This window comes from Aspergillus karnatakaensis (assembly GCF_047715665.1).
Source record: "Aspergillus karnatakaensis strain CBS 102800 unplaced genomic scaffold BJY04scaffold_3, whole genome shotgun sequence".
Taxonomy (NCBI): domain Eukaryota; kingdom Fungi; phylum Ascomycota; class Eurotiomycetes; order Eurotiales; family Aspergillaceae; genus Aspergillus; species Aspergillus karnatakaensis.
Genome location: NW_027395715.1, coordinates 850,751 through 877,051, shown reverse-complemented (window position 1 = coordinate 877,051; position 26,301 = coordinate 850,751). Strand labels below are relative to the sequence as shown.

At 51.4% G+C, this 26,301-nt stretch overlaps 9 protein-coding genes across 9 annotated transcripts; 4 read left to right on the top strand and 5 right to left on the bottom strand.

Annotated features, from left to right (window-relative positions):
• Nucleotides 1–57: 57 nt before the first annotated feature.
• On the bottom strand, nt 58–416 carry BJY04DRAFT_213478 (putative protein kinase; the record flags this gene model as incomplete). The annotated part of the gene is made up of 2 exons (XM_073714899.1): nt 58–248; nt 317–416. The coding sequence occupies 2 exons, from the start codon at nt 414–416 to the stop codon at nt 58–60; spliced, it is 291 nt and encodes a 96-aa protein (XP_073576536.1).
• A 510-nt stretch (nt 417–926) lies between these two features.
• Nucleotides 927–2,197, bottom strand: BJY04DRAFT_228491 (putative extracellular sialidase/neuraminidase; the record flags this gene model as incomplete). Its single annotated transcript, XM_073718854.1, has 1 exon — nt 927–2,197. One exon carries the CDS (start codon nt 2,195–2,197, stop codon nt 986–988), a length of 1,212 nt encoding a protein of 403 aa, XP_073576535.1. The 3' UTR covers nt 927–985.
• A 1,679-nt stretch (nt 2,198–3,876) lies between these two features.
• On the top strand, nt 3,877–5,509 carry BJY04DRAFT_228489 (putative MFS multidrug transporter; the record flags this gene model as incomplete). Its single annotated transcript, XM_073718853.1, has 4 exons — nt 3,877–4,059; nt 4,112–4,606; nt 4,658–5,322; nt 5,371–5,509. The coding sequence occupies 4 exons, from the start codon at nt 3,877–3,879 to the stop codon at nt 5,507–5,509; spliced, it is 1,482 nt and encodes a 493-aa protein (XP_073576534.1).
• A 404-nt stretch (nt 5,510–5,913) lies between these two features.
• Nucleotides 5,914–6,672, bottom strand: BJY04DRAFT_213475 (uncharacterized protein; the record flags this gene model as incomplete). The annotated part of the gene is made up of 1 exon (XM_073714898.1): nt 5,914–6,672. One exon carries the CDS (start codon nt 6,670–6,672, stop codon nt 5,914–5,916), a length of 759 nt encoding a protein of 252 aa, XP_073576533.1.
• Nucleotides 6,673–6,702: 30 nt separating this feature from the next.
• BJY04DRAFT_213474 (uncharacterized protein) lies at nt 6,703–8,626 on the bottom strand (the record flags this gene model as incomplete). The annotated part of the gene is made up of 2 exons (XM_073714897.1): nt 6,703–6,729; nt 6,791–8,626. 2 exons carry the CDS (start codon nt 8,624–8,626, stop codon nt 6,703–6,705), a joined length of 1,863 nt encoding a protein of 620 aa, XP_073576532.1.
• A 4,136-nt stretch (nt 8,627–12,762) lies between these two features.
• BJY04DRAFT_178214 (major facilitator superfamily domain-containing protein) lies at nt 12,763–14,869 on the bottom strand. Its single transcript, XM_073709706.1, has 7 exons — nt 14,682–14,869; nt 14,587–14,635; nt 14,374–14,543; nt 14,162–14,320; nt 13,742–14,111; nt 13,219–13,626; nt 12,763–13,122 (listed from the first exon to the last, which is right to left on the bottom strand). The coding sequence occupies exons 1-7, from the start codon at nt 14,837–14,839 to the stop codon at nt 12,922–12,924; spliced, it is 1,515 nt and encodes a 504-aa protein (XP_073576531.1). The 5' UTR covers nt 14,840–14,869; the 3' UTR covers nt 12,763–12,921.
• A 434-nt stretch (nt 14,870–15,303) lies between these two features.
• Nucleotides 15,304–16,331, top strand: BJY04DRAFT_178211 (uncharacterized protein). The gene has a single exon (XM_073709705.1). It carries the CDS (start codon nt 15,760–15,762, stop codon nt 16,024–16,026), a length of 267 nt encoding a protein of 88 aa, XP_073576530.1. The 5' UTR covers nt 15,304–15,759; the 3' UTR covers nt 16,027–16,331.
• A 2,720-nt stretch (nt 16,332–19,051) lies between these two features.
• On the top strand, nt 19,052–20,986 carry BJY04DRAFT_213471 (uncharacterized protein; the record flags this gene model as incomplete). The annotated part of the gene is made up of 1 exon (XM_073714896.1): nt 19,052–20,986. One exon carries the CDS (start codon nt 19,052–19,054, stop codon nt 20,984–20,986), a length of 1,935 nt encoding a protein of 644 aa, XP_073576529.1.
• Nucleotides 20,987–24,909: 3,923 nt separating this feature from the next.
• On the top strand, nt 24,910–26,301 carry BJY04DRAFT_213469 (HNH endonuclease signature motif containing protein; the record flags this gene model as incomplete). The annotated part of the gene is made up of 3 exons (XM_073714895.1): nt 24,910–25,612; nt 25,670–25,854; nt 25,912–26,301. 3 exons carry the CDS (start codon nt 24,910–24,912, stop codon nt 26,299–26,301), a joined length of 1,278 nt encoding a protein of 425 aa, XP_073576528.1.

Genomic DNA, 26,301 nt, shown 5'->3' with positions numbered 1-26,301 from the left:
GAAAAAACAGCTGCCTAGTTTGGATCACGATGACAAAAGCAGCAAACGCGCGCAAAGTCAGGCGTTTGTCTGCTTCAATTGAAGAAAAGGATGCCCTGCCAGCTCGCCAGCCGATCTTCTCACATCCTGCCGCCAGACGAGCATTCCCCTGGCGAGATCCAGGAACGATTCCTTCTCCTCGCCTTCAAGGGAGGAGACTGTGTCGGCTAGGTTCGGGTTGGGGAGTAGGTTTTCGTACAGGAAGCGGCCTATAGGAGACGGTTCGTGAGTATGGTACTGATTTCTCTGAGATGAGAACAAGTGCAATTGAACTTACCGGTGCTGTCGAAGAATGGCCCGCCGAAGTACTCATCGGCCGTCTCGCATATTCTCCCATCTTCTCGACGGACAGGTTGCGGCCATCTGTACTCCTGCATCGCTTGATACCGCTGTATGATCTCTGGAGGGGGCGGACCGATTGCGCATGATGATGATGGCGATGATGATGATGATCGAGGAGAGTGGAAGATGCAAACAAAACAGTCAGTCACCCCTGTCCAGAAGCGCCTGCTATCATGTGATGTGCTAAGTCAGCAGCTGTCTGGATTGAAGTGGTTGAAACCGAAACTATCATTCGGTGCGTATTGTAGGAGTGCTCTTTGAATTCAGGAGAGTGGAAGAGAAGCGGGCTTAGCGGTAACTTTGGTGTGATGTGGGGATATCTAGAAAGGATAGAGAGTGGGCAGTTGGGTTAGGTTAGCGATAGGATGAGAGAGGGAGGAAGGTCTAAGAGTACAGAGTGCAGGAGAGCTCTGGATGTGAGGGTAAAGAAATGGGTTCCGTATAGAAAGGTAGTGAGAATACATGCTCGAAGGGGAAAGGGGAGCTCAAACAATAAGGGCAAGACATGGAACGGAAACCAATATCCAATAGCTATATACACGACACCCGAAGTCCACCGTACCTGATTTATCGAGGCTGGCCAGGCTCAGAACAACTCCCTCATCTAGTTATTAGGCCCGTTCAAAATCCAAGAAAGATTAAACCTCCTCCACAGAATGGTCCGATACGAATCCCCATTACTCCCATCATTGTACCAATCCGACTCCACCAACGCCCCAATATGGTAATCCCCCGTCTTGACCATACTCGAGTACCCGCCCATAAACCCGGAGTTGGGAACGGGCGCATCAGACAGCTTACGACCGTAGTTGTACTTGCCGGCGTCGTCGTCATAGCTCACACGCACGCGCATAGTCCGGCGGGAGCTCTTGTCAGCGGCATTCATGAAGATCGTGCGGTTGAGGTCTTCGCCGCGGTTATAGCTCAAGATGGAACCCTGGCAGCCCGGGTCCGGAAGGCCAGTGTCCTGCTTAAACTCGCCGAAGCCGTCGTCGATGGACCCGTAGGAGACGATGCGATACCCGCCGGACTTGCGGTCGTTGCGCTGGAGTTGCCCGTTGGGGAGCTCGACAATTGTGCCCTCTGAGCCGCCGCCCGGGACGAGTTGCATCTCCCACTTGCGGTTTCCGGGCTCGCCGCGGGCAATGAGGTTGCGGGCTTGCGCGGGGACGACGAGCTCGCCGGTGGACAGGCGGATGCCGATGCCCGGGCCGACAGCGTCCCAGGCTTGGCCGGCGGGGGTGTGGGTTTTGGTGTACTGCTCTGGCTCGGACCAGGTCTCGCCGTCGTCTTTGCTGGTGGTGAGGAACAGGTGGCGGCGGCCTTCCCAGGTGGAGTCGACGGGCTGCGTTGGGGTGCCGTCGTGGAGGGGCTTGCCGGTTTGGCTGTAGCTGCCGTTGTTCCAGCTCATCCAGAGGTAGATGGTGTTGTCGTCGTCGACGACGGGAGTCGGGTTGCCCCAGGTGCCGTCGCCGGAGCCAATGACTTCTTGCAAACCTTCCCAGTCACCGATGGTCTTGCCTTCGCCTGCGGTGGTTTTAGTGCGTTTGTAGACGAGGTTGATGTCGCCGTAGTCGCGGTCGTTGTGGCGGCGGCCTTCGGCAAAGGCGATGAGGCGGCCGGTTTGGGTGCGGACGACGGCGGGGATGCGGAAGGAGTGGAAGCCAATGCCGCTGGCGAGCTTGTCGGCTCCGGCCATGTTGGCGCTGCGGAAGAGGGCATATTCTTGGTGGGATTGAGCTTTGTCGGCGGCAGGGTCGTCGACCTTGCTAAGGGCAGCGGTGGCCAGGAGGGGGAGGAGCTTCAAAAGACGCATCTTGTTGACGCAAAAGTAGTTGTCTGGATAAGGAACAGTAGAGAGGGTTGATCGAAGTCTTATACAAGGCCACGCATAATGAAGCCCGATTTGGAAACACTCCACGAGCCCGTTAGGAGATGAAGAAGATGCACGTGTGGGCTTGAGATGATCAGGGGCACCTAAGGATGCAACTGTCTGGGATGGTACCAAACCTTGACATCTGATACTCGTGTTTCTGGAGCCTCGTGTCCAAACTTGGCCACGATCAACCGCAGATTGGCGTTGTATGGGTTACCAAGAGACCGAAAATGATCGACGGCTAGACACGAGATGCATTGGTCATATCCTCGTACTCTGCGACGACATGCGAGGTAGGCCTGCGCCATTCTCGTCATATCCAGAGCGTCGTGAAAGCGACGGCGCCGACTGCAGCGAGGGTCTCCTTTGACAGTACGAGCGGAGCATTATCGGCTCCGAAGGGCCAACCAAGTCACACTTCGGAGTGTCAGTGTATCAACGGCTATCGAGATATGCCGCTGGGAATGTAAGAATGTAGATGCCCTTGAAAATCCTGACAGACTGGCTGTTTTGATAACCCCATCATGCGTAAATTCACCAACCTCTGGAAATCAGCAATGAACCAACGGCCATATGCACTTTACCTGCAACGAGAACACTACTTGGCAGACTTAGGGGTCAATGATTGCTTGAGCTCGAGCATCTGAACGAGCTTATTGAACATGCGCTCGAGCATCAATGCGAGATGCTGCTTCACTCCATCGGAAACTCCTAGCGAGCCGAACTATGTACTGAGGCCTGCAGGCTTGGGAGAACTCGACCAATGCGACGTCGTGATATCCGTAAACTTTGGCATACCCCGTGCTCGAGCGCATGATGCGAAAATCAGCGCGCAAGCTCATGGAAACATACCCCTACCAATTCCAGGTCGTGTGGCGGGAATCGAGGCCTCGGACGGAAGTTCGTCCACCTCAAGTCTGAACACCGCCACGTCGATCTGCACCGTATAAATATCAGTATCAGGCAAAAATAGCAACAGGCGAGATCATCGGCGGCCTGAGACCTGCTAAACAAGTAAGCCCACGTCGGTCCTAAGGCGCCCTGTACCTCATCCACGCAAGCCAGCATTCCCAGACCAGCCAGAGGCAAGCCATATAAGAAATATCAGCACTAATCCAAGCTCGCCACGCATGCATTTTTCATCTCGCACAAACGAACATCGGAAGCACCTCGGCAAATGCACACCAAAACCTCGGAATAACCCCGCGCCCACCCAAAGACAAGCATGTCAGCCACGACATTAGTGTCAAGTCTTAGCAGGCTTGTTCAAGTCCTACCCAAGAAGCGAGCAGTCGGCATTCAATAAACCGAGCGGCCTCCGAAGAAACGGCAATGGAATTCGCGTCCATCTACCGGGCGGCGTCATGAAGATCCACCGTCCGCGCTGTCAGATCCACGATAGGACGGTTGGGGTAGACTAACCCCGGAATCCCTGCTATCTCCAGCTTTAGGCCAGCGAGGTGGATACAGAACGGCAGTGTCGGTTGACAATGATCCACTTGTTGGGGAATCTCTCCGCGCGGAGAATTTGGGAGGGAGTGTTGGGGTGGTATAGAAGGCCTGGGGCCCCGCGAGTGGGAATCCACTTTGAGAGAAAGAAGAAGATAGCAACAGACGCGATGAATACTCTAGAAAAAACACAGTCCGCTCAGGTGGAGGAGGCAGGTGGACAGAGTCCTTCTGAAGGGAGTGGACTCTCTGAGCAGCACCAGGCGTACCTCTTGCAGCGCCATGGCACGCTGGATCTCGACCCAGTCCCTAGCATGGACCCGGCTGATCCGTACAATTGGCCTTCCTGGAAGGTGAGCTCGATTCCGGGCAGTTATGGATTACTGTTCAATGCTGACGAGGTAGAAAACGGTCAATCTGGCGCTCGTTGCTTTCCACGCTTGCATGGGCACTTTCACAGCGGCTGCTATTATCCCTGCCTACGAGGAGATCGCAGAAGACGTCGGGGTGTCCATCCAGCGAGTAAGCTATCTCACCTCTCTCCAGATAGCGATCCTCGGTGCAGCACCGCTACTCTGGAAGCCGCTTTCCCACCGATTCGGCCGCCGCTTGATCTTCCTTCTGTCTCTGGTCCTTAGCTGCGTCTGCAACATCGGCTGTGCGAAGAGTCCAGATTATGCATCCATGGCTGCGTGCCGGGCGTTGGTCGCATTTTTCATCTCGCCAGCCATGGCACTCGGCAGCGCTGTCGTAATGGAAAGTTTCTTCAGCCACCAGCGCGCCCGGTACATGGGCGTGTGGACAGTCATGGTAACCCTCGGCGTACCAATAGGGCCATTCATCTTCGGGTTCGTCGCCGAGCGAGTAGGATATCGCTGGATCTATTGGATCCTAGCCATCGTAAGGATCCACCCTTTACTCCTTATCCCACCAAGCTAACCGACCTCACAGACCAACGCCTGCCAACTCGCGCTGTATATCTTCTTCGGCCCTGAAACCCGCTACATCGGCCCCTCCTCCTCCTCATTCAAGCGGGAATACCTGACCGTCGCCCGAATCGATCCGACCCCGTTCACAATCACCGAGTTCCTCCACCCGCTCTCCCTCTTCACCAACATCCCCGTTCTCCTCGCCGCAGTCGCATACAGCATGGTCTTCCTCTTCGCTTCCGTGCTCAACTCCGTCGAGGTCCCGCAGCTGCTGCAGCAGAAATTCGCCCTCAATGCTGAGCAACTTGGCCTGCAATTCCTCGGTCTGATTATCGGTTCGCTCATCGGCGAGCAAATGGGCGGGTACATGTCTGATCTATGGATGAACATCCGCGCGCGCCGAATCCACACACACCCACCACCGGAGTTCCGGCTCTGGCTTAGCTATTTCGGGTTTCTGGTGACGATAGCCGGTATGGTGGTATTTCTGGTTTGCACGGAGCAAGCAGCGCAGGGCCGCTGGGTTGTGTCGCCAATTGTGGGCACTGGGGTTGCGGCGTTTGGGAACCAGGTTGTGACGACGGTGTTGACGACGTATGCGGTTGATATCTATCCAAGGGATGCTGGGAGTGTCGGGGTGTTTATTAATTTTGTAAGGTCGACGTGGGGGTTTATTGGGCCTTTTTGGTTTGTTTCCTCCTAGCTCTCGATGGTGCTATTTGCTGACTGGGACAGGTTCACGTCGATGTTTGAGAGCGTGGGGATTGCGAATAGCTCGGGGGTTGTGGCAGCGTTGATTATGGGGGCTAGTTTTCTTCCGACGGCATTCTTGCACTGGCAGGGTCACCGATGGAGAGACGCGGAGTTGAAGTGAGATGGATGAGATGAGATGAAGCTGGAGATGGAGGTGGTGAGGATGGATGATGTTGTAACCAGGTTGCGACGAGAACCACCTGGGCACGTGCCACTTGCTCTAACTATATATTCACGTAACACTCAACGTAGATCAATCAAAATTTCATTTTTAAAAGAGCAAGTCTTATTAAGCTGACCCATCACCTATCAGATTACTCACTTCGCGGGTTTAGAGGTACCTTAGGATGCGATGTGGCCGGACGTGCAGTGGAAACTGCGAAAGCGAGGACATCCCGGCCTTGTTCAATCCGTCCAGCCTGGGAAACACCCCAACTTGTTGGTTGAGGTCGCTGTCTGATGTAGACTATCTACAATTGCTGCTGCTCTTGCCACATTCCTTCTTAATACCAATGTCCATTCCTATCACACCTGGAAAAAAGCTGCCCATCGTGTTCTCTGAGGCTCAGGCAAGACTCGTATACCCCAAGCCCAGAACCCCCCTTCATGCTCAAGCTCAAGCTCTCGCGTCTTCCACTTCTCCGCAAGCCTATCCTTCCACTCCTCCACCCAGATTACTTGCCTCTCCCCCTCCGCCGAGATAAGCGGCACCTTCCCTTCATCCACCATCTCCGAAGGGCGAAGGAACCCTCCAGTATGATAGAATTCGTGCTCAGAGATACAAGTCTGTAAAGATGCTGGTATATTATCGGCAGATCGCAGCTCACGGTAGCACCAGCCACACAGCATCGTTTTTGGACACGAGCGACAAAAGTACCAGAAGTGGATATTCGCCATGCCCTTCCAGCAGTTCGAGCATTCGTCCAACTCGTCGCCGAAGAACCGCAGACCCAGATCATCAAGGTGGTCGGCAAGATCGTCGCTACTATCTGTGTGGTAGTGAGGTGCATTGCTGCCCTCTGGTAATCTGGTGTCTTCTTTTGTGGGATCCTGACTTGCCCTCTGAGACTGGATCGCAATCTCATGCAAACCCCGTATATTTTCTTCGTGCGCCTTGATCAGATACAACGCCCCTTCGCGGCCCTTGTGGCTTTCAGTAGAAACCACAAATGTTGTGAACAGACTTCTGTAGGCATGGTGATCGTTCAAAATGTCGTCATCGGACAGCATGGCGATGCAGTGCTTCACGCGCCAGCGGAGTGCCTCTCGGGCATTTTTTGACATCTTGATGCTTCCGGAACCAAGTCGAGAGGATCAAACAGGCATCGTCTGCCTGGTCGACTGATCGCAGTGTTAAGGGGCAGCGCAGGCTGGGAGGGAGCTCTGGCCGTTCCAGACAAACAGTCACCAGGTGGCCAGTTGAAAGCGCTCGCGGATACCGAAACAATCCATAGATGTTATGGATGTCATTGTCTCCCTCAGTGAGGCTGGCAACAAGGGACCACTGGTCAACGCCCAGATTCTCTCGGCCTTTAGAGAACAGCAATGTTGCCAGAAGACACCTGACTATTGGAATCCTTCTCTGATCCCACAGCCATGTATCCACTGTTTGCAGGGAAGTGGAGAGCCATTGCAAATGCGCATGATCGTCGGGACTCAGCACAAGCTGAAGAAGCCGGTATATTCTGCGAGGTGTTACGCTCATGTTTCCGAGGATAAAACGTGCAAAATCACTTCCATGGATACGGTGATGGCGAGGGCTATTATAGAACTCGAAGGCACGATCAAACGCCGAACGGAGATGCTGTTCCTGGCGCAGCTCAAGAAATATGTTGAAGAACAAACGAAAATTCGGATACCAGTAAGCATCGTCCTCTTCTGCTCTGATCGCCAATTCCCAGGCTTCATTCGCTGTTGCAGCGGCGTCACTCGTCCGTTTCGCGCGATGTTTCAATCGTGCTAGATTGAGCAACTGTCCAGCCTGGCTTTCCACCCCATATTTGACGTGTTCCGTATCCTTGACGATTAACTTCGATAGCTCATAGTGCTCCAAAGCCTCCACATGTCTCCCAATGGCACCATATGCACGCGACATGTCCCTATGAATGACAGAAAGCGAGGGCGCATGAAGAATCGGTATCCTGTGGTTTTCGTTCAAGGCAAGCTCAAAATGCTGCAGAGACTCTCGGATCCAGTTAATTGACAGGAGAGTTTGGCCAACTCTTGCATGCCAGAGGGGCGTTCGTTCAGGCCCATGGAGTTCGGCAGCAGCAAGGATTTCCGCAGTGCCATGTTTTAGTGCCTTAATACCCACGATACCACTGTCTTCTCTCTCCCCAGTACACGCTGCGGTTATGTCATGGTAGAACATCGACAGAGCAGCGGCAGCGGCCGGCAGCCCATCACTGGGTCTAATCTCAGGGGGCTCAAGCCACTCTTGATGGAGGTACCCAATTATGTAAGAGAAGAGAACTGTGAACGAGCAAGCATTACTCGCGACAGCGGACTCGCGAGAATTGTCTTCAAAGCCACGTCGTGTCTCAGGAAAAAGCCATTGCAGAGTCATATCCGCCCGTTCGTTGATAGTTTCCAAGTCTTCGCTAACAAGCCAGAATCCAACGACCTCGGTAAAGCGTGCGCTGGGGTAGAGGCAGTAATCCCCAACGTAGCCCCAGTAACGATTTTCCAGAAACCAGCCCTTGCATTCTCTATTGCTGAAGAGCTCGTGAAGCAGTGTTGAGATGTGCTCGTGTAATTTGCCGGCTCTTATTGGTCTTGCGCGCTCGAAATGAGTCGAAAAAAAGCTCTGGGCATAGAGCGCCAGGGGCCCTAAGTATTTGTTGGTGCAGGGGGTGCGGCGCTTTGCGAGAGCGCTGAGCAAAACGTAGACAAACCTGGTTTGGGCTTGATCCACGTCTACACCGACTGGACCGGCCTGTTTGGCGGTTCTAAAGAATTCGTAGAAAGAGCTGTGCCGCAATGCGACAATGTCAGTATTCCCATAAAGGTTTTGATCTTCGCTGGTGTCGGGCCGCAGCAGAAACAATGAGGCGTATACAGTTCGGAAGTCCTCTTCCAGATTCAATACCTCCTCCTTGAGAAGGAGTTCGAGAATCAACTCGAGTTGCAGGACCGACAGTGGCTTCTGAGCGAGGGATACAACGGAAAGAATGATGTTGAGCTGATTGATCTGCGTGGCTAATTTGGGATTAGCTGCTGCAGTGCAAAGAGCTGACATGCATACGTGGTTCGGCTCATGGCCTGTCAATGAGAGCCGTACTGCCCTGACTGGATTTGTTGAAACCGCCCCGGCGAGGCCGAAGCCTTGCCAAAGAAACTTCCAGGATAAGTCAGTTTTATTACCTTATAAGGGGAAGGTGTGTGTAAGATATATACTGGTCTACTCCTCCATCCCCAACTTCCTCCTCTGAAACGCAACAACAGCCTTCAAAAACCCCTGAAACCCAATCCTCCATGCAACATTCATCACTGTATCCCCCGTCAGGTTCTCCTGATCCCAATCCACCCCCTTTGCAAAAAGTATCTCCCCAACCAGAAGATGACCCTGCAAGTGCGCACAAAACCTCCCCCCGTCTTCCTGATGCAACTGAACAACCCCCTCCAACCCACCGCTCGCCGCACAATGCGAAGCAGTGCATCCCCTGCCATCAACAGCAAAGACATTTGCCCCAGCCGCAATAAGCGTCTCAAGAACATCAGGATATCCCGAGGAAGCAGCAACATGAACCGCCGTCTGCCCGTCTTCATCGGTAGCCGCAACATCAGCGCCCTCATCTAACAGCCGCCGAATGATAGTCGTATTATCAACACCGGCTGCATCATGCAACGGCGCTCGCCCATAGTTATCCCTCGCAGAGATATCCGCCCCTGCTTTGATCAATATATTAACGGTATCAACATGCCCCTCGCCAACAGCATAGTGCAACGCCGTAGAGCCATGATTGTCACCCAAGGAATGATCCGCGCCTGCATCTATAAGTATTCTCACAATGCCCTCCTCACCCCAATTCGCCGCGCAGTGTAGCGGCGTACATCCAGCCGCATCTCTCATCGAGAGATCAGCACCCGCGTCAATAAGCATGGAAACAATCTCAACATGCCCTCCTGTGCAAGCATAATGCAACGCCGTCCCCTCATCTTCACCTCGAATATTAATTTCAACGCCTCGATCAAGATAGGTACAAACAATATCTTCATACCCCTCCGAAGCAGCCAGCTGCAACGGCGTCCGCTCCACATCATCAAGATCCGAAACATCCGCACCCGCATCTAGCAAAATCAGCACAATCTCTTCAAACCCGCGCGCAACAGCAAGCTCTAGCGGCGTCCGCTTCCTCATGCTATCCATCCGCGTGGCGAGGGAAAGATCCGCGCCAGCATCAACAAGAAACCTCACGATCTCTGCCTGCCGATTCTCAATCGCAAGTGTTAGACTCAGAACCCTCTTACCATCTGGTGGTGCCTGCGCTTCTGTTTCTGGGCTTGACCTGGTATAAAGCAGATCAAAAACACCCCCCTTCCCCGCAACAGCCGCTCGAAACACCGGCGTAAGACCCTGGATATCTCGAACTGATAAATCAGCCCCGTGTTGGATAAGCAGCTCTGCGATCTCAGTTAACCCAAAATGCGCTGCGTAGTGCAATGCCGTCAACCCATTCTCATCGCCCGCTGAGATCGTACCACCCGCTCCAGACTCAAGGAGAAGAGTGACAATACCCAGGCTATCCGCCTCGGGTTTCCTTCGAGCATCCAGGTCCAGATCATCCCTCCCCAACGCGATAGCCTGGATAAGTGGCGTCCAGCCCTGCTTATCAGCGATAGAGACATCCGCGCCATAGGTCAGGAGTAATTGCACCATCTGAAGATTCGCGAATCGTCCCGCGCGATGGAGAGGCGTTGAGGCGTTTTCGTCAAGGGCAGAGACCGGGAACCCAGAGTCTAGAAGAAAAACCGCCATGTTTCTCTCGTTGAATTCGACGACATCGTGCAGGATCAAGCTCTTCTCCATGGCTGGCAGATCGAGATTCCCGAGCGAGATTAGGAAGTCCACGATGGCGATGTGGCCCTGTATAGCTGCGGCGTGGAAACCCTGGGTGATTTCGTCGGTGGTTAGGAGGCGACTGAGAGGGTTCCTGCCAGGCACTTTCTCGTCTATACCGATGAGGAATTTCAGGATGTTCAAGCGGCCTTTTGCTATGGCGATGCGGATCGCGCGGGCGTAGGAGGAGGGAGGTATGGCCTCTTGCAGGGTCGGTGTAGTGAGGAGGGTGTGTATGGCAGCGAGGTTGTTGGTTTCGATTGTGTGGTCGAGGATTGAGAGGTTGTTGGTTGGTTCGGTGGATTTGAGACGACTTTGGAGCGAGGGTGTTGCGAGGTGGCGGAGACGGGGGGTTGTTCGGAATAAGGTAAGGAGATCTGATGCTGGGAGGTAGTCGATGATGCGGGTGAGCAAAGAGTCGGAGAGGGTATCCATGATGGTGAGATTCTGAAAACGAGCTTTGGTTGTTGAGCCCAGAGATGTTTGGAGATCTGGAAGGTTGGCCGTTAAGCTGGAGTTGAAACGGCAGGATGGATCACCGCTTCGAATACGAGCACCAAGCGTGTCGGGGCTAGGCAGAAAACTACTTGCTAGCTGTTGCCTACAGTTTATCTCGATTCCCTTACGTTGAGCGTCAATCGTTGAGTTATATCAACATTGAGCCTAAATAACGTGCAACTTAGGGCAAGGTTTTGATGCCGGGTACCCTACCTCGGACTACACTTTCCCTCCAACCTAAACGTACGTCAGCGAGCGTTCGGAACACGCGAGCTGTGGATTCGACTTCCCCTGTTTTATCTATTCTTGCTCTCGGAAGGCTCGGTAGGGCTGAGTTGAAGCTGCCGGAGTGCAGGTGGGGTGCAGTACGTACACGCCGTCCCCACTGTGGCTCCCGCCGCGAGCTGTTTGTCAACGTTTCGAAAGATTGCATATTCTTCAGTTTAATTTCTCGGGGTTAAATCTATGTAAGGCGACTGGTGGACTGAAGTCAACAGTGCATCTTTGAATCTTGAAGAATCCATCTTTAAAGCCCTGGTAGAGTAGCACCACAAAAAAGAACATGGAACGAAGTTAAACGAAATCCACGTGCAGGCTACCGGATTTCAAGCAAAAGCTAAGCCTTGACAGAGCCCCACGCTCACCCAGAAACAGTAACAGGTACGTAGTAAAACTGTATAACTGTTTAGGGCTCCATCACCCAAACCGTCAACTGCTCCGGAATCCACTCCGCTCTGGGGCTGGGGCTGGTGCTTCATGACGTGTTGTCCGCCGCTCTGATACTTAAAGACTCTCCTCCCACGACGTTTCTCGCTATCTTGGTTACAAAACACTCGCACTCGAAAAAAAATCAACATGGGGCTGTTCTCACACCACCACCATCACGGCCATGGCCACCACGGCCCCGAACACCAGTCCCCAACCGGCCCACCACCACCACCGGCACCAGGAAACCACGGCCCTCCTCACGGCCACCAGCAATATTCCAACCCAGGCGGCCTAAACGGCCCGAACGGACCATGGGGACACGGAAACCCTCTTCACTCTCCTCATCATCACAACCACAATCACAATCATCATCCTCACGGCCCTCCACCGCCGCCTTATGATAACAACCGACCACCCGGTCCTCGAGGTCCACACCATCATCATCACGATCACCACCCACATCTACAGATCCCCCCTGGCCCACCACACGAGGGACAGCGCGGTCCCGAGGGGCCTGGAATCGGTGGGCCGCATGGTCACAGTCACAGTCATGGCCATGGGCCGGATCCGGGCTTTGGACCTGGTGGTGGACCTGGACCCGCTACTGGGTTTACCCCGGGGCATGGACCGGGACATCATGGGCCGCCGGGAGGGTTAGGAATGGGAATTGGAATGGGGCCTGGGATGGGGATGCAGGGACCTCATGAGGTATGATACCAAACATAGTTTGCAGCCAACATTGGATGTTGGATCTGAGTGGTCAGTGCTGACTAGAATCTAGGGTCATCGGTGGTGATAAGACTGATAATATAACAAGGTACTGGGTAGGGTAGGGTAGATAGGCTGCGGAAGGCGTGTGGAATGGGAAAGCCCTGCTTTTTTTCCCTTTTTTTCCCTTTTTTTTTCTGTATCCTGTCTGTATACTATACAATATTTGTCTTGGTGGATTTAGGGTTCTTTTGAGGCTTTGTCTGCAGTCTACATATCGTTATATGCCCGTTTCTCTATCTATATCCTTCATTCAATGAATCTTGAGCGGAGCAGGAGGATAGATAGGTACTCAGTTTCTCATCGCACTCTTATTTCTCTAGAGTTTAGAATCAAGACAGACAGACAGACAGTCAGTCTTCTAACTAGACTATTATCCACGTACTCTCCCCCCCGATCCCAATCACAACCCTAACCCGCCAATACTACACCTCAGGACGACCACTACCAACACCCCAATCCCACCCCAGCCCAGCCCAACTCCACAAACACCATTCCGCCTACAAAACATACCGAAAACTCGGAATCTCCAAATCCGTCTTATTCGACAACCCCTGCGCCACCTCCTCGCTCTCACTAAACCCGCCCGCAGGACCATAAACCCTATCTCGTCGTTTATTCTCATACGAGTAGTACGCCAGCAAGAGGATGAGGAAGAACACGCCGAAGGATAATCCCGCGACGGAGGCAGTCATTCCAGTCTACACCCATAACAAACCAATTAGCGTCGCCCCTCTCAACAGAACAAAAGAAAAAAAAAGAATATGAATTAGACTTGGGCAGGAAAGAAAACAAACCTGATACCCCGGCTCCTCCCTCTCAAAAAAGAACTGCGGACCCGCAATATTCCCCACACAATACCCGATGAAGATAAACGCGCTCGTGACGCTCCGTTTCGTAAACCCCGCTACATTCGAGCTGACCAGACTGAGGCTTAGTGGTGTGTTGGCTGCGAAGACGGCGGAGAGGGCGAGGGCCGCCACGCGGCCCTCGGAGTGTGACTCGTCGAGTTTCCATACGAGCGCCATCCCCATTACGCTGATGGAGGTGTTGAAGATCATCATTAGGGTTCGCGTGTTCGGGAAGAAGGTTACGAAGCCTGTTGTCAGGAAGATGAAGAGGAGTTGGGCGACGCCGAGGGGCATTTGGAGGAGGAGGGATTGCACGCGGCCGTAGCCGAAGCCGTTGATTATCAGGCCGGAGAACTAAACAGCACAAGACAGAGGAGTTAGCAGGTGTGGTTTGAGAGAAATAAGGTATGGGTATGTGAAGGGGTAGTGGTGGAGGGGAATGGATGTTAAATTAAAAAGAGAAGCCTACGCTGGTAATCCCGCCATTGGCTAAATTCGTCGAAATGCTATACAGAAACAGACACCAGGTCTGCGGGTCTCGGAGTGTGAGCCAGACCTGGTTCCAGCGCCAGCGGCCGCTGTCATTGACCCCTGTTTTGTTCTTGATTGTGCGCTGGATAGCGATCGCGCGTTCGGTTTTGGTTAGGAAGATCGCCTTTTGAGGCTTGTCGGGGATTATAATGAAGATTACGGTTCCCACAACAACGGTAACAGCGCCCAGGATCAGAAAGAGGAGCTGCCAGTTTGTGATGCTGGTGAGGGTGATGTTGCCGATGCCGTAGGCGATGAGGCCGCTGACGAGGTTGGAGATGCCGTTGCCGATGAACCAGGCTGCTTGTCTTTTCACACTTAGTCATGGATCTATGGAACGGGAGGGAGAGATACAGACCGTGTTGGCTGTTCCTCGCGGGTGTAGAACATGCCGATGCTCAAGGCGAAACCGGGCCCGATGACGGCTTCGCCGGCGCCGAGGAAGAAGCGCGCGGCCATGAGGCCGGAGAAGCCTTTGGTCGCGGCGTGGCACATTAGGATGCCGCCCCAGATGAGACTTAGGTATTGTATTAGCGAAGAATAGTGAAACTGTTCGTACAGCAGACATACACTGAAACACCCATGTACTTTGCAAGCGGCAACCGGACCATCAAGTACGAGCTCGGCCAGCTCCAGGCGAAGTATCCGAAGTAGAAGATTGAGGAGGTCCAGGAGTATTCCTGTCCTTGCAGGTTGAGGTCTTCGCGGAGGTTGAGGAGGGTCGCTTGGCTGAGTGCCACCTGTCGCCATTAACAGATGTAGTGGTGGGAGAGAGCAACGTACCTTATCGAGGTATTGCAATCCATAGGTGATTAGAAATATAGGAAGAAAACTGGAGAGATTAGTGGATTTATGGTAAAAGAGAAGAATGCACTCACACCAAATCCAGCTTCCTCACGACCCTCTTTTCATCTTCTGGGGTATACTCCAGATCCAGCACCTCCTGGATATTGACATCGCGGGCAATGAAAGGATCGGCTTGGACTTTCTGATCGAGGTCCTCGTGCCCAGAAGGGCGATCGAAAGCCTTCTCCATGTTGGAACTGTCAATTGAGGGGGATTGAAGATTGCAGGAGAGGAGAAAAAAGAAGAGCAGGCAAAGGATTTAACTAGGATAGATTAATCTTATCAGATCGTCTGATTCCGCATTCCCCCGCTTGTCTAGACGTGTTGCATTGCACTAACATCCAATCCAGTAGCTGTACATGCCGATCCATGCAATCATTTCCTATCACACTCTAACCCTGCAGCTAAGTGGCAAGACGGCAGGCAACTGAGGAATGGGTAACCCACCATCTCCAATTCTGGTGGCTGCTCGGCAAATTCTTCTTCAGACTGGCTAGTTTCTTGCAAGGGTTCATCGGACTTTAACTTGTTTTGTACGGGGTTCCACAACATTTCAAGCCCGCGTTATCCACCAGAGTCGGATCCTGGCTGATTTATTATGCCTGTTTCTTATCGCCCAGCAATATTGACGTTGATACCATGCGGGCGCCACCGGGCTGACCATTGCATTCGGTTGGATGTAACCCAAGGTGCGCATTCGTATCAGGCAACGTACAAGCTGTCCCAATAATATTGTAGATCACACCGTGCGGCCCGCCTAATTTTCGAATAGCGGCCTAGTTACCGAGTCTCTGAAGAATGTCCAGCTATTCGAATACAGAGACTCACCTCTACCTATGCCTGGCCGATAGTCTGTGCAGCTAAAGATCATGGGCACACATTGCAGTTGGAATGCACAGTCTTCGATTGCGGAATAGCCCTAGGAGTAAACTCATCGAAAAATGCACAATGCTTACCTTCAGACGCAGAGCCGACCAGAAGTATTCGAGAGAAAACCATGGATGAAGGTTCGGCCAATATACGAATCAACCCAGAAGGAAACATATCATGGTCGTCCGATCCTCTGGGATGATATAAAGGGGAAGAGAGATTTGCGCAGATTATTCATCCATGCCATGCCTGCCTGCCTCAGCACCCATTGAGCAATACCAACCCTCCTTTCTTGCCTCTTCTGCCATTTCTCAATCCACTCCAGCTTCAAAGTCGCTCTTTACACCTTTTATAGCCCGTGTGTATAGCAAGGACCCCTTCCCTTCCTATATCATAGCAGCGCAACCTATTTGTACCCTTCCCCTACCCCCTCGAACCGGGCCAACGAGCACAGGCTGCTTGTCAGACGGCCACGACTGTCAACTCTCTGACTACCCGAGCAAGTGAGGGTGTAAGGGCTCGATGGAGCATCGAAGAGAACAGTCAGCTACAGAACTCAGTTTTGGATCAGATGCGCTTAGAGAGATGGAGTGCGTGAAATAGGCCCGATACTATGAGGTGGTGGGAAGAGAAGACGGACGGCAGGAACAGCAAGGCGAAAAAGGCGCACACTTGAGAAGAAGCACAACTATAAGATTCGTCCAAGTCAGTAGCTTTCAACTTCAAAGTCAACGAGGATGGTACTATTGCTTTATTTGAGGAGCCGCATTAGTGCTTCTTTTTGCAGTTTGGGGGAGGGTGGGGGTGTAGAGCGTGGTCAACAACACCGAGGTACTCCCGAGGAACTCCGTAAGTTACCGCGAAGGTACGCCGAAGGTGGGTCTATCCAGCCGCTAGGCGACTAGTCTATTTTGAGTTAGACGCCGCTGGCGCCAGCCGTATCAGATCTGGGAAATGGACAAAAACAATGGAACCCCGACGAGATCCTACTTAGGTACCGATGTGTCACCATGCGCATTGCCTGCGCTCTGAACAAGAGGAATGGATTAGCAAGAGGTCCTTTTCATGGCGCCTATTCTTAACGTACTCTCGCTTTCTCCGCTCGTTTTCCGAAACCAAGCTGTCTAGCCAACTGCTACAATAACACACACTTTAACCGATTACTGTTCTGGCTCACCACAGACACACCACTCTTGAACTGCCGATGCTGAGATGTCGCGCATACGCTAGACTTGCGACGTTAGGGAAAGCTTTATCTTGAACCCGTCCAGCACCTATAATACAGCTTTTCTGGCTAGAGCTAGTCGTCGGTGATACAAGTCAGAAGCCTGCAAGCGCAATGGAACTCTTACTGACAGATCGCAGAGAGCAATGCTAGATTCCAAATCCCGTTCTCTCCAGCTCGATGCGCGCCCCGGCCATACGGCTCATCGTACAATTGGACTACACCCGCCATCATCAAGCCTTGCTGTCGGAAAATTCAGCGCCACTCGATATACCACAACACAGGAAGTCATAACCCCAACTATACCACACTTATCAATGTCGGCTGTCCGCTCGTCTCGCTCATTACCTGAAACGATCTGTAAGGAAGGCTCTGATATTACGGCAGCTCCTGCAACACCTTACAGGGTCTAAGTCGAGGACTCTTGGGCCGGGGCTCAGGATGCTTGGGTACTTGGCGCTCGTGTGATGACTAGTCAGATCAGCAGCAGCATTGCGGTATGAATCTACTCGCCAGGGACGTTTGGATTAGTCTTCGAGGATTATCAAAAAACCATGGTGCTCTTTCGTCAATTGCGCGCCGGCTTGGAATGCCCTTGGGCATGCGGCTGATCGATTGGGACCAATCTTATAAGGAGACTGCGCGTTATAAGCATGTCCAATCATATTATCCGGCTTATTGGTGCTATGGTGTCTCAAGTGAAGATTGCTGAGCTCTAGCTACATCTTGAGACCAACAACCGCTGGATGAACTAGCTAGATGAATGACAAGCAACTCCGAAGGGGGACTAATTTCATTGCTACTCTTATCCTTTGGCCTCCAATCTAGATAGACAGAAGTCCCGAATAATCGTAGCTACTCTCTAACTATTGTGCGTAGTGCCGCATCCTATTCCCATCACAGGTTTATCCATAGCATGATGCCCTAGTTCCCCTTCATCTAAGCCTGCTACTATGAATCAGCCTTTCCTACACTCCTACCTCCATTCTAAGACCGTCCTTTTGGCATTCCATTCTTCTCTCTGATTTTCCCGCATCCGATCTCGCGTTTCCCTCTTCTTCTCCCACTCCACCTTTCCCCGCTCCCTTTCTCTCACTTCACTTCCCAACTTCCTCAACCACCACCACCACCGCCATCCTCAGTATTCTTTCGTCGCTCAAATCTTTTATCTTCACTACAATTATCCTATAAGCTTCTATTCCATTGGTATTTATCACAGGGATTGTACAGCGAGCCCCTTTTCTCCCCTCACATCCTATCCTCGCCGCCCACATCACGCTTCACCTCACTCCCTTTCTTCACAACGAACCTCTCCCTCTCCATTTGATCCAGATTATCTTTCGAAGTCGATTGAAGAAGAATTCAATACACCAGCTTGCTGAACTGGAGTTCGCTTTTTTCCAGCTTAACCCACAATATACGCTCTCAATCCCCTTCTTGACAGAACAGCGGACAATCGGTAAGCCTTGCCCAAATCCATCTTGCACAAATGCAAGGACGCTTTGATAACCTTGCGTGGAGATATCGCAGCTTTACCTCCTCAGACTCGAACGTCTCAGACTCCTCTGTACTGAGCTTATACCCTTGAGACGTTATATTGGTGAGCCGCCCTCAAAACCATTCTGCACGCATTCAAAACCCTTTACTAACATTGGATAACGATACCAGGATCATTCATCCCACGCTTTGGTCGCATTCTTTTTCAGGATAGCTCCTATAGTGACGCATCTTGGTCTCACGTCTACCCATCCTTTCGGTATGTCAACCTCGACGGCTCGGAGTCCGGCCTGGCATGAACAGCCCGCTGACCTATATGAAGCTATCTTTCCACAGGATAGATCTTGGACATTCCGACAGGTTTCGGATTCCGCTCTCCTTGAGCTTGACCATTATTCTACTACTTTATTGTATGGCGTCCCCTGATGGTTCCTGCACGGCGTGCAAAATCACCTCGCTGACTTATTTCAGCGTCTCTCCTATCTCTATATCCTGCAATCCGAAGCTTTTGGGCCGCACTATTCCTGATCCGAAGCCCCTAAGCAGCCCCTGGACTTTAGGTGAGACATCCCCAATTCCTTGCTATACGACTGCAAGATCCTCTTTCTGACCTGTGTGCAGTTGTTGATACATTCCTATTTCTCTCGACGTATACCTTCCAAGGTATAACCCTCCCGCGCCGAAGAATCATCATCACCAATTCTTGAACCATTTCCTCCTTCATTGTCAATCAGAGTAAGCCTTGCTCAAATCCATTCTGCACAGACAGTGCAGGAAGAGAAAAAGGATGTGCTAACGCGTTGACTCTAGATGTCTAGCTCCTCCAACCCCGCGGCTTTGCCTAGCGCAAACGTTGATTTATCTGCCACACTACAACCTATTGTCGTGAAGGGTGTCCCTTGCCGAACGGGATCCGAAGTCGTTGAAAATCTAGAAAAGATCCGAACCACAATGACAGATGAAGCTTTTATGGCGTATCTTAATGATACCGTGGGTCAGCTTGGTGAAACGAGCGAAGCGCTCGAGTCAATCCGCGACCTCATGAATGTGCAGGTCCATGACTACGTCGAAAAAACAATGGGTCCTGAAAGGTTTGGAAAATTCATGCAGTCAGCAACATACAAGTTAGAGTGGCAGCACATGAGACGATCTGTCGATCATGTCAAGGCCAATAAGGAAGCGGCCCAACGGGCGACAAAGTCTGTGGAGGAGCGATGGGGGGAGCGCGGAAAAAACTTCCTTAGAATCCGCGACGCCCAACAATGGCGAAAGGCCGCCAAAAGGCTGGCCGAGGCCATCCCCAAGTTTATGGTGGCGATGCCCTTTGTGGTACACGCGGTTATATGGCGCTTACAGCATATGGGCCCAGGAAGCACAGCATCTCTTTGGCCTGGCCTGCAAGATCTCAGGCGCGCAAAAGAGCTCTTCGATGAGAGCCCGAACCTGGCCCCAGTTAACGACGCAACTCTTACTGAACTTAAGCTCCAAATAAACAAGGAGGGTCTACTTGACACGGTTGACTCACCTGCGGCTGTGCTTACTGCAGAGGAGCAGTTGCACTGGAGGCCACAAGCCTCAGTCCAAGCTTCACCCACCGGGAGTACAAGTGGCTCTGCCACACAACCAAACCAGACACCCCACCAGACTCCATACCCGTTATTAACCTTTCATCAACTCGATCCAAATGCGGCAGCTACAACTCCCCGCAAGCCGGCGACAGCTGTCCAGAAAAAATCAGCCTTGGTAACAATCGGAAGACGTGATCGAGAGACCACAATTAGCACTGCGAATAAGAAAGGCAAGACTAACGCTCATATTGAAAATGATATGTTGCCTACTGCCGCAAAAGGGTCTCCCACCCGAGTACCCAGCGGAGAGACCCCACAGAATAGAGGCCCTAACGCCATGGACAGCCTTGCTATCATTAACAGAGCAACTGGGCAGCTCCTCTTGCCAGAGAATGCAAAATTCAAGCTCCTAAGTGATCTTGGGCTTGATATCACTAATATGACTGGTGAAATGGGCTTACGTGAGGCCCTATGGCCCCCGCAGTTGTTTTCTTGGTTCGATGATGAATTAAGCAACACAGGGCTAACAATATGGGAGGCCGCCGCAAAGGAGTGGGAGGAGTTTGCCTCAATATCCAACGATGGTATTCAGCTGGGCTCTTTTCAATATGGACTGATCCAGCAAGCTCTGGAAATAGATCCTGTCTTGTGGACAATCCACGCAATCTTGCGTGGCACAGCCTACCTGTACGCACTTCCCCAACCCCCCGACCTTGAGAAACACGACGGAAAGATAATCGTGTCTGCTGTTGCTGGGATGTGTCGAGTCCCAGTCCCTGGCACTGATCTTGTTTTGCGGCCTACGCTCCTCACCATGGAGGACCTTCGAGGGTATACCGGTGTTGATAGCACTATTACCGCCACTACTATTATTGACGGCCTGGCCAGTTTCCGGACGAAGCGTATGCCCATGGACAAAAGATTTATGGATGGTGCAAAAATCCAAGCAGCACAGTGGAACGGCTCACATCTCTTTCATGGTGTCAACCCATTGTCCGACGCAATGCACGGATATCGATCATATGATGAGCCAGATGTCCAGGCCCACATCCGCGTACTTCTCTCGCAGGACCGTGAGGCTGCGTCCACGCACATTTTGAATCTGCGCCGTGGAATCCGAGTGTTAGTTGAGACCCTGTGGACCGGTCGAACTTTGTCTAGAAATGCCAATATCTGATGGCCCGGGGTTGGACGGAGGGGCTGGGAGAAGCAGCCACGGTACTAATATGCGTTGCTCTCTTGTTTCCTTTTTGAATTTTGCTTTGAATTTTATCTAGTGTCTCGAACTTGGAAGCTTCAGACTTGCGTCAATACTTTGATATTAGGTTAATATTTTTTTTTTTGTTTTCTCCAGGGCAGGCACCATTTCCTGTCGCGTTCGCAAGGAGTTCTTCCTCTTGCATTTCTTGAAGTTTGGTTTTCTCCTTTCTTGCTTGTGCACTGCGTGCAGAATCCCAATCAGTTGCTTGCTAATGGAATCTATTCAATATTAAGACTCTCACCTTTGTGGAAAAATGAAGCCTCGTGGCTCGTAGTCTATGTAGCTATCCGTAGAAGCCCGTGGCTTATGACCAACCAGTAAACAGCATTTGATAATGCGCCAGGGAGAAAGACTTAATCCCGAAGGTATACTGCTATATAAATAGGAGCGGCTAATCCACCTAGTAAGAGGTCGGGGTACTGCTCTATAAAGCCAGAGCGGACCGTCTATAGAGTAATAAAGAACTGAGGTCTGATTTCTTAGATGTACTGAGGATTGACAGAGTATTTGTCCCTAAAAGTCTGGAAGAATCCCGAGTCATCGGAGGCATTTATACTAGTTCTATCTAGGAAAGGGCTATAAATTCCAGGTACCTTATAGATCTCCTCTAATCGCTGTTCACAAATTAAGCATGTGCCATCTTGAAAGATTCAGCTTGCATGGAGTTGGAGTAAGTTGAGCACCCAGGCATGCATGGTCTTCATCTGCTCTACATGCTCCCACGCTAATAATGTACCTGCACGCCGTGCAGCATGCCATATTTAGAGCCCGAATCTCTAATTTGTAACAGGATGGCCAGAGCAAGAGAATATCTAATCATAACAACCAAAAGTGATTTTACACAGCAGTGCATGAAATAATTCGGCTTTCTCTACATAAGGGTCCAGCTGGGTTGAAGATAGCGTTAGTATAGGCCCATAGGATCAAATAATCATAGACTTATTAGCTCTACAGAAAGATTCTCTATAGGTGGCTAAAAGGAGACTATGAACGGCGTGCATTAGTAAAACCGGGTATGTTACGCTCTTTTGGTACGGAGAAGATAATAGATGGGAGTTGATAATAAATAGAGAGTTTGCATTTAGCTATACCAAGCTAGATTGTGTAGAATAAGGCTATTATTCTGATTACTTGCTGTACTGGAGTGTTAACCTAAAAAACGTAAAAACGGCCGGAGCCGGGAAAGCACAGAAACAGAAGCTTGTAGGTTTTCCCGAGCGGGCCCCTCTGGTACCTATATAGACTAAGAAAGTCACTTTTGTCTTATATACGCACACGGGGTCTCGGAGACCCAAAAGTACATGGCACATCCCCAAATGGTCGCGTCATAGTACTATACACTAGGCTTCAGTGTTTAACAAAAGCCACGGGCATCTGGATGAGTTGCCTATAGATGGAACTCTTTTCCGTCGGAGCTCTAAGCCGTCCAGTGCGAACCTTTTCGCTGTAGCCTACAACACCATCCGTAAATGCAGCTCGCGGCTGCCATTTAGACCATCATTGATAGCTCTTTCCTCACAAACACCACCCGCCTTGCCCAAATCAGCTTCATTTCTTGATCTGGAGATACCTTTAACCCCTTCTGGTAAGATCTGTGCACTAAGCCTTCTAAGCGAAAGTCTATATCTACAAGTGTATATACAACCGCTGACACCATGGCCGACAGCAAGAGACTGCGCAAATCAGCACCACCGTCCTCGCAAGGAACCTCTGCCTCCGCATCTGCTAACAAGACCCGAAAGCCTCTTCCTCCTCCTCCTCGCTCCGAACAGTCCTCACGAGCAGCCTCTAGATCTTCTCAAAGCAAGGACAACTCGGCCGCTCCCTCAGCGGTCGTAGCGTACGTGCCTTTCACCTCGGTCGCCTCTCCCAAGGTTCCTTCAACGGTAGCGTCTGGTCCTTTTTCGATTGGAACAAAAAAGAAAATTATGGCAGCGGTCATGTGTTTTATGTGCCCGAAAGAAGCCAGTGACTCCTGCCATATCATTGAGCAGTCGGACAAAGCAGTATGTGCCATAAACCCTGGAGAACGACCGCATGCTGACTAGAGGTGGGACGGTAGATCTCTTTCCTTGTCGAACGAGGGTTGATTAATTTTAATCTGACATCATCTGCAAATGGCATCGCGCTGTGTGCCGCATGCCATCGAGAATACGACCACAGCACAGACCCCCAAATTGCATTCTATCCCGAAGACATCGACTTCTTCATTCGATTTGAGCTTCGCGACAGATATAGGCGCCGAGAGCATCCCGAGTTGGGCCGAACGGTGCCAACTGCGAGAGACTACGCAGAGGTGGGAGGAAAGTATGCGCGCGTTAGATTTCCCTGGCACGCGCACCGTGAAGCGGTTATATACGCCCCGGCCACATGGCCAGGAGCTCCACTAGCAGCCCTTAGGAGGGCAATGGCTGCAACAGGAAGCCCGCGAGGGGCAATTGGATTCCCCTATCTACACCTTGTAGCGCTGAGGACCTTACAAGATTTGTATTTTCGTGACGACGAGACGTTGGTGGACGCGATAGCTGGCATCTACCGCACGGACCCATTAGACAACAACTTCGGTCTGGAGGACGAGAATGAGCGACCGGCTTCTGTGATGGGCATCGAGGCCGATGCTACCGAGGATGACGAACAGGAGGAAGGAGAGGACTTTAGCTACACTCATGACTGGGAGGAGGTTGACCAACTCGAATCGAGCGACAACCAATCCGAGGCGAAAGCAGACCAGCCGCATAGGCGGCGTGCCTTGAGTGGCACGGAGAAGAGTCTGGACTGGGCTTTTGGCCCCAAGTCAACATCGCAAACCAAGTCCATGGACTATGTACAAAGCAAGTCTAGGGATGTTATCCTCCTCGGCCTAAATTCCTTCAACCGATTCCCCTCTACACATTAATTATACTGTAAGCTTTTTGTCTGTGAGAACTTGCTTTCTGAACTACTATTATCTTTTTCGATTATTATTAATGCCAAGAAGTTTGTCTCTCCTGATTTGATCGTCCTATCCCCGGCGTAGGAATTGAACAAACGTCAACCCAACGTTTCTCTACTCGCTTGCGGGCATTTCAGTGCCTACCTAGAAAAGGTTCTACAGGCAAGTCGGGCACATGAACTTAATGACTAGAATAGTCCTGTCGGGCCTGTACGTACTCAGCTCTCGTTATTCTATCTTAATGTCACCCCATCAGCTTCATCACGTTCCTTTCTAGAATTCCAATCTGGTCACGATATGGGAACCTAAATGTAACTTTGCACGGTAGTGCAGAATCCTTAATGGTGTAGGAATTCTAATCAAGCTACCTAGCTGTATACGTGCCACTGGCCAAGTCCTTGATAGAACATATATATGACTCTGCACAGCTGTGCAGAATCCTTAAGAGTAGAGGGGCTCGAATTAATCTACCTAGCCATACAACTGACTCTATCGTACCCGCAAAGACATGAGTCCTACTTTTATGATGGTAGACCAAGGGAGATAGCTGATTTTGACGATGCGGGAGGTACTCTGTTTTGGCGGGAGCAGAATTGCTATTTACGCGGCGTTGTAGGATACACACAGTGGAAAGTTTTGCACTGGACGGCTTAAACCTCCGATGGAGAAAAATTCCAGAGCTAAAAATCACACTGCCTTGCGAGTGCTGGTTTGGACCGGAATTCGTGAAATGAAATTATAGGCGTGACAAGTGTCACAAACCTTAACTTCGTCACAACTCCCTGTGACTCAAGTCTCGTCTCACTTCCATAACACACCCATCTCACTTCTACAGAATTAGACAACCATCCACTACTCTCATCTTCTGATAGTTTCGACAGGATACTTAAAGCATCAATGAAACAAAATGTCCGACCACAGAGATCCAGAACGTGCAGCCGCTAACTCGCCTTCGTCACCACTAAAAGCCCAACCTGACCCACAAGATAGACGAACCGTGAGCACAGCGTCGAAATTCTCAACCTTGTCAACCCAGTCCACAGTCTCAGAGTTCCTTGAAGACAGAATAAATGCTCTACAGTCCGAGATTGATGTAATTCGACACTACAGAGACGAACTTGGACACAAGAGAGCTGCCCAGCTTCTGACCAGCGATGAGTTCCTCAAGGAGCTCGAGCCTTTCTTGCACAAATTCCATCAGAATAATGAAGAATTGAAGATTATCAAGCGGCAGGCCCATACCCTAGCAACGGATATAGAGGACGAAGTCGACGTGAAGAGGGCTCGAGTGGATGAGCCCGACGAAGGCCTAATTGAACGGGCCTACACTTCAACTATCACCACTCGCGTGATGAGCATGACAGGAAAACAAACCAAACAGAATTTCGACTCATCGCGGTGGCGTAAAGCCGTCGAGGACTATTATGGGGCCGCACACCCCGGAAATAGCGCCGATGACCCGAACCACAGCACCTGGTGCCACGTCTTAGGCATGTATCTACCGTCTAAGGAGGTCAAGGCCGCACACCTTGTTCCTAAAGGTCTCTCACATGAGGAGACTAGTTATCTGTTTGGTTCCGATCATGTCTCGCGATATAACCCCCTCCTTGGTATGTACCTGAGTAAATATGTGTGGGTACTTTAATCTAACAAGGTTAACCTGATAGGAATCACCCTCTCGAGTAGTGTTGAGTCCCGACTCGACAAGGGACAAATCATTATCGTTCCTATGCCCGGTGAACTCACCGCACCCTCACGCTGGAGAGTGCTCGTGCTGGATGAATCGGAGCTGAAGAACGGGGCTCGCAAAATATTTCTCAACAACGGGAAGGCTAAGATTGTGCGCTTCGAGGTCAGTTCTCCTTTAAAAATCTCAACTGGACATTCTCTGATGCTTGGTTGAATCTAGGACATTGATGGAAAGGAGCTAACCTTCCTCACGGACAATCGACCCGCTCGCCGCTACCTTTACTTTCGTTTCATAATATCATACCTCGCAGCGAAGAAAGCCGGAAGCCGTCTCGTTGACTCCAAGGTGGATGCTACAAAGTTCTGGCCGACTATGGGGCGCTATTTGCGAAAGTCCACACTAGTTACCCTCGCACGGTGTGTCTCGGGCTGCGATCTGCCCCCATCCCTTGTGGATGGCAAGACTTTTGACTCCGACGTTGCTGATGAAATCAAAGCTGGGGATGATGCCGGAATGACCCTTGCTCTGGATCTGAGAGGAGCTCTAACCCGGACTTTGGGAAAGGCTGAGGAGGAGTCCGCTGACGAAGAGCTGTCGGACGAGGAATGA

Coding starts and splice junctions, on each gene's coding strand:
- BJY04DRAFT_178214 (XM_073709706.1), bottom strand. CDS start 14,839: ATGGAGAAGGCTTTCGATCGCCCTTCTGGGCACGAGGACCTCGATCAG. Junction 14,636..14,681: donor GTGAGGAAGCTGGATTTGGT/GTGAGTGCATTC, acceptor TAATCTCTCCAG/TTTTCTTCCTATATTTCTAA. Junction 13,627..13,741: donor CCAATGGCGGGATTACCAGC/GTAGGCTTCTCT, acceptor TGTGCTGTTTAG/TTCTCCGGCCTGATAATCAA.
- BJY04DRAFT_178211 (XM_073709705.1), top strand. CDS start 15,760: ATGCCATGCCTGCCTGCCTCAGCACCCATTGAGCAATACCAACCCTCC.